General features: G+C 32.9%; 1 protein-coding gene across 1 annotated transcript; it reads right to left on the reverse strand.

Annotated features, from left to right (window-relative positions):
* Nucleotides 1-5,444: 5,444 nt before the first annotated feature.
* Nucleotides 5,445-6,622, reverse strand: LOC132058074 (uncharacterized). Its single transcript, XM_059450639.1, has one exon. It carries the CDS (start codon nucleotides 6,504-6,506, stop codon nucleotides 5,889-5,891), a length of 618 nt encoding a protein of 205 aa, XP_059306622.1. The 5' UTR covers nucleotides 6,507-6,622; the 3' UTR covers nucleotides 5,445-5,888.
* Between the last annotated feature and the right edge of the window lie 311 nt (nucleotides 6,623-6,933).

The following is a 6,933-nucleotide window of genomic DNA, read 5'->3' on the forward strand; positions in this document are numbered from 1 at the left end:
AATACAATTTGAATGGGTCGCAAGAGAAAACCTAGTTTGATATTTTTTCTTGAGACCACTACTTTTATTAAAGATGGTGGGTAGTTGTGGGCATAGTCTTAGCAATAAAAAGCTGTACGCAGTGTAACTTTCACAAAACCCACCTTGTTTCTTTTTGCATGCCACCTTCCCTACCTTCACCAGCCTTGGATAGCTATTTATAGATTAAAGAATTTTAAATTAATGATCGAAACACACAAGAATTTCGTTACACGTTTCTTTTACTTGTACAGTATATTGAAAATTATTTCTTTATTTGTTCATTTTAGAAAATTAAGATAAAATTAAATATTTTTCTCTAATTATTGATAGTCAAATTTACATTTTCGAAATATAGTAAATATGAATAATTGAGTAAAATAAATACATAACTATTAATTTCTCAAGGAGAGTGTAAAATGCATACCTACTGCTAAATACGTTTAATTTTCACCTAGTACTAGTGTACTACGATTAGCTCATGGTTTCGTCTTCCACTCTTCTTGTTTTGGTCCTTGATTATTTTTTTTATTTTTTTTTTTCAATTTGGGAAAAAAAGGTCAATAGCATGCACCTTGTTTTCTTCAAAAACATCGCGTACATGCCATGCACCTTCTTTTACTTCACTATCATGCGAATCTCAATTGGCGTTCCGCTTTTTATACTTTTAGGATGAATAAATATCTGTATTGCAGTATCCGCCAACATGTTTTTCCTTTATTACTATTTATATGTTTGTTATTTTGGTCCATTAGCAATTTCTTTATTGGATAGTTTGACTCGCAATTCCCAAATGGAGGAGAAAGCAATTCCTTTATTTAACATACAAAAACATTTGATTAATTTGCTTAATTAGTCTCTCGGTGAAAAGTTGAAGCATGACCAAAGCGTACTCTCATCATTACGTTAATTAAACTCTGCACATTCAATATCTCTTCAAAATGAAATATTTTGGGCAACTAAGAGCAAAGTTATTATCTTCTACATAGGCCCTACGTAGTAATCGAACACGACACGTCTTGATAAAAAATTAAATAGTACTTATCACTCCACCACACAATTCTTATTGGTATTTTTTATACTATCAGTAAATTTTATCATGTAATATCATATCACTTATCATCGTAGCAAATTACCATTTAATAATAATAGTTATCAAGATTTCATGTAAATAGTTAATAACTAACCTTATTGTGTAAATATATTTTTACTGCATCAGTGGATAAAACTTAAAACTCTAATAAATTAAGGGAGAAGGCAGATCTAATTGAGGAGCAACCATCAAAACTTGATTTGTTTTTAGTTTTATATATTTTATATAAAAATAATAATTTACACATAAGAAAACTGAAAAATGCACAAAAGACATTTATAGTGTATTTCCCTTTATTCAAATCGTAGAAGGCTATTTCAAACCCATTTCCTCCTTCAAGGCTCCAACAAATTGAGCGGATTATATTTATTTGTTTTTAGTTGGATATATAATATATGCTCTTTTTTCTATTAATTAAATTACACATTGTGTATGGAGGTCATCATTGTCTTGTGGCCATATTTGATAACTTCGCCTTTAAGATATCACCAAGAAATTAAATCTGTTGCTGCAGGGTTGCTGATTTTGAATGAACTTCACACAAATCCAATTATTAACGACAAAAAACGTCAAACTTTGAATAAGTAGACGAAAAGTATAACTGCTTTACTAGTAGACTTGCAACTTTAATTTATAAAGCTACTAAATTGACAGAACACGATGAATTTAAAATACTTATTCAACTCCCAAACTTGGCCATTTTCAGCAGCGTAAAAGCTCAATCATGGACAAGGTGTCCACCTGGCTTTATACTAGGCTTCATAAATTTTAATTGCATGCTTTGATTTTAACCATGGGGCCAATGATTAAAACCTTTCTTCAAATTAATCATTGACATGATTGAATTATGTTCTTGAGTTTATCCAATTTCACCCTGACATTCTCATAATCGTAAGTGTTTAATGAACATCATAGACAAGCGTCCACGAAAAGAAATCACTTAATTAATCAAAATTATTGACTAAGGGTGTGTGTGGTATTAAAGAAAATATTTCCTATTATCCTGAATAATAAGTGGATTTTACTTATTTTTTTATGTTTGGTAAGTAAGCAGAAACTATTGTCCAAGGAACACTACATATATAATCTAGTCAACCATACGAAGGTGGGGTAGTAACGGGGGTACATGGTGGTGTTGGGTGTGGGCATGCGATATGTATGTTACGGGCAGGGGTATGTATGGTGGCATGGGTGGTGGAGCTGGAGTGTGTTTTGTGGTGGGAGATGGGGGGGTTTGGGAGTGATTTATGGTGGGGTGGGGTGCGGTGTTATCTGCGAGGGGCAGAGAGACAATCACGAATCATGTCACTTATGAAAGTTATTTTTTTCAAACAAGCTCAAAGTAAAACACATCCTAAATGCTGGTTACTTGGCACATTGATAAATACGAAAAATTAATATCTTGAGCATGTTTATTTTTGAAAACTGAAAACGACAACACTTCTTGTTTTAGCTGGAATCCACGAGGGGCCTTCGAAAAGCTGAAACTGTTAAAGCTTGTTTTTCATTTCTTTATTTGCAGAATTGCGTTTCGACCACATTAACTTCTTTTTCTGGAACACCTTTTCCCAATTCAACCAAATACCAAATGCAATTTCTATAATTCAAATACCACCTTATTAATTTTTGACTTATCTCGATTGATTATGTCTTTATGAACAAATTCACTGTTGGTTACCGAAAATGATTGCAAGGAAGGTGCTTTAATGTGTCAATCTGAGTATTCTCAATCACAAACTAAAGTGATCTTCAGTATAACAATTAATGGCTCCTAATTAAAACATGACCATTGCCTTGCACCATTAGTCAAATAAATTAAAGAAGTCAATTTGTGACAAATTTCAATTATTGTCTCCCACACGACCAACAAAACAAATGCCATGCAAGTACATTTAAAGTTGGACTGGGAATCAGTCCAAATGATTAATGAAACTTAATACATAATCAAGGAATAATTGCTAGATCAGTTTTACTAATTGAAGCAAGGGAAATATAGTGGAATGACACGGTAAGCATGTAAAAAGTTTAAGGAGCAACAAGCAGTGGTGGAGCCAGGATTTTCATCCAGGGGTTCAAAAATTCTAAAAGGTAAATATACGAAGAAGTCAGGGGGTTCAACACCAACTATATATACAAAACAAAATAATTTTAAGTTTGAAAATACACTGTAATTTTTCGCCGAGGGGGTTCGGATCCTCGATATAAGCTGGCTCCGCCCCTGGGAGCAAGTTCAACAGTTGACAAGTGTCTATAAAGAATTATATATGTTATTGATCGCTTTCATACTTTCACCAGGCATATATAAATTAAAGTTCAGACTCTTAATTAATGACAAAAAGTGGATTTTTACAAACAATATATCTTACCTGCAATATTTAGCCAGGAGTGACAAAAGATCGTATCCATGAGAGATCCTAATCCAACTAATTAAATAGCAATTCACTTTATCTTTGCCATACGAATCGTAAATTAAGATTGAAATGTCATTGTAAAGCCTGATTAGAAGTCTTAAATATTCAACCCGAATGTATAGATAGTTTACCTTAGTATGCATGGAGATATCGATTTTATGGTTCACTACAAATTATTCTTTTAGTCATCTGATCCTTCTTAGAGGAGATCTGTAAAATATAACTAGAGAATTTTTTTTATAAAGTTACTTTTTATTCAATTGTAATTCTTAATAAACACATCACCTTTTTTCTCAATTCTAAATAAGATATTTGGAGATCTCTCTCCATTGTTAGATTTTACTGGGTATGTTGTTTTGGGAGATCTCTCTCCATGTTTAGTTTCGTATCACTAATCTACCTCAGGATAATATTGTAAATGGTCTGGAAATAGTCGGTAAAAGTGATGAATGAAACTTATAATTTGCATAATCAGACACAATTGTAATGATCAGAATTAGCAAAGCAATAGATCCGTTTCACTAATTAAAATAACAGTATTGAAGGGGAATATATAGTGAAATGACAAGGTAAGCATGTAATTAAAAAGGTTTGATAAGCAAGTTCAATAGTTGACAAGTGTCTCTCAAAATAATTAATCTTCATACTTTAACCATAAACACCTAAAGTTGAGGCTTTTAACTAGTGGCAAAAAGTTAAAAACTTTACGAACAATATATCTTGCCCGCAACATTTAGCAAGAGCTGACACAAGATCATGTCCACTAGAGATCATAATCCATTTAATTAATAGCAATTCACTTATCATTAATATCGAATGTCATTGTAAAGCCTCATTAGACAATATTCAACCCAAATATATTGATAGATCTACCTTAGTAAGAACGGCATATCGATTTTATGATTCATTACGATATTCTTGTGACAATTCTACTCATAGGAAATCGGTAAAATCTAACTCAAGATGCTTTTATTCAAATTATAATTCGTCATAAGAAAATAATTTCTCGCAAGGAAATCACTATTTCTCTAGACCTTTTTTTTTTTTTTTTTTTTTTTTTTTTTTTTATAAAAAGAAGCAAGTACCCCTATTGAAAACAACATTTCTTTGGATGTATCTGCCAAAGAAGGTTTCCAGGTAAACACCCACCTTAAAAGCAAAGGAACTGCTTTACAAAACACTATAATTAATATTTAATAATAGTAGGGAAATGGTTATTAATGTGGTAGTTTAGCTCCTCTCTTAATAGTAACGATATAAACAAAATAAAATGAAAAAGAGAGGGGCATTGATTAATTTACATTTATATGTTTATTGGAGTATCTCTGTAACAGAAGATTTGCTTTTGGTGTTAGTGGAATTAAATCGGTCAATTCCGCTCCATCAGCGTCTCCGTGGGGCATTAATTCCCGTTGACATAGTACGATAAGATTCCATATGTTACAATTCAGGTTTGGCCTAGAAATAATGAACTATATAGAGCATTGTAAATACTTATCCGTGTTAATATATAACAAACTAATAGATACGGAGTCTATGCTACTATGTGTTTATATTTAAATTTATAACCCTTAATTATAATTAATTAACATATATATTGATCTCATTAAATCACTTAGCGATAATAAATTTATATGATTTGATATGACCACTCAGGATTTACCAGTGAGTGCATGCGATACTGTGTAGAGTAGTTCATGAAGTTAATTAGTACTAACATGAATCTGATCTGCTTCATAGTATTTGTGCGACAAACTGATGAATAGTTGTGAGATTCACTTAGTCTACAAGGAAAGAATAAATTCTAACTGTAATGTAACAGTTACGCTCCAACTTTTACTTTTTTTCTTCTCTTATTTCCAGAAAGAGAAAAATAAAACAGCACCGCGTCACGAATCAAAGTAAAGAAAGAGTCAAACATCTACAGAAATTATTGGATTCAAACTTTCAGGACTTTAAGCCTCTGAAGATTTATATTTCATAGCATTACAATTAAAAAGAAAAGAATAAATGGAAAGATTTCATCACAACTATATACTAGTAGGACTACATTTTTTATTTTTTATTTGAAAATTTCCAAAATGCCCCAACAGGGGGAAAAAAAAAAAAAAAAACTCCCATGAAAGCAGAAATTATACATGCAATAAAAGCATATACAGTATTCATAACTCCCAAACTTGTTTCAAATTTACAACACTGAAACACATTTAGCAGTTCCTGCGTCGTTCTTCAATTCGTTATTGCATTGGCCACCATAGTTCTCCACCACATGCATGCATGAAATTCTCAATAGTAACATATATTTTTATATACTTGCGAGTTGAACGAAATAGTGATGCTTATCGATGAAAGATTCCAGGATCACATTAAGCCCCACCAGGCGAAGCTTGATTCATTAAATCCCTGTAAAATTTCGATATAAATTTCTCAGCAGCTTCATCTACTTTGCTATCATCTTCAACATCTCTCAGAGGATAAGGCGAATCAGTAATCCTCAATTGCCTAACCGTCGGAGTACGCCCAAATCCAGGCAAGTTATTCGCTGGAGACGCATTCGTGCTCTGAATCATTTCCAGTGCCTTCATCACAGCAGCATTCACCATGACAACATCATCGTCAGCAGTGGGAGGCGCGTGTGCACACGGGAAGAGGTGCGCGTGGTGCTTGCCCCCCCGCTTGTTGAAGTTGAATGGAAGGTGAAAATTTGGCTTCGTTGGGCCGTCACTGCAGCTGAACTCGTACTCGCCATCTGAAGCGCGTTGACACACGGAATTTGTAGCTGATGAGGATGACGAAGACCATTGGTGCGTATGGTGGAACAGGAGATTATGAAATGCGGCTTTGCTTGCAATTTTTCCACGTTTCATTAATAAGTTGAGATCAAGCATGAATTTTTTCTTTGATATGCCTTTTCTCAGCATGAAGAATGCTACTCGCACTATATTCCAGAATTTCTTTGCTATAACTGGCATATTTTGCTCCATTATATATTCGAGAATTTATATTTCTTTTAAGATTTGGTTCGATTGAGAAAGATGGAATTTGTGATAGATTTGATGCTTTGAAAGAGAGAAGAAATGTTTTTGATTTGTTGGAATGGAAAATGTGTGAATGTATAAAGGGTTATTTATAGTGCTTGCGTAGAGGAAGAGGACGCACTGAAGCACTTGAATTTCTTGTCCTCCTTTTTTTATTTTATTATATGTTAATGAAAAATTTGTGACAGGAATTATAAGTGCTTTACTGTTAAGTTAAAGTGACACGTTGAGGCGGTCTACATATATTATTCAATATTTTATTAACACAATTATTAGTGTCTGCATTAAGCGGTGATTTGTCCTGGAATTGTTATAGAAGAAGAGGTTTAACTCGTTAAGTATGGGAATAATCAAGTTTATTATTAAGCCTCAC

The sequence above is a fragment of the Lycium ferocissimum genome, chromosome 5, assembly GCF_029784015.1.
Source record: "Lycium ferocissimum isolate CSIRO_LF1 chromosome 5, AGI_CSIRO_Lferr_CH_V1, whole genome shotgun sequence".
In the NCBI taxonomy this organism is placed as follows: domain Eukaryota; kingdom Viridiplantae; phylum Streptophyta; class Magnoliopsida; order Solanales; family Solanaceae; genus Lycium; species Lycium ferocissimum.

Excerpts from the sequence above, each read along its gene's own strand:
- LOC132058074 (XM_059450639.1), bottom strand. The coding sequence starts at position 6,506 with ATGGAGCAAAATATGCCAGTTATAGCAAAGAAATTCTGGAATATAGTG.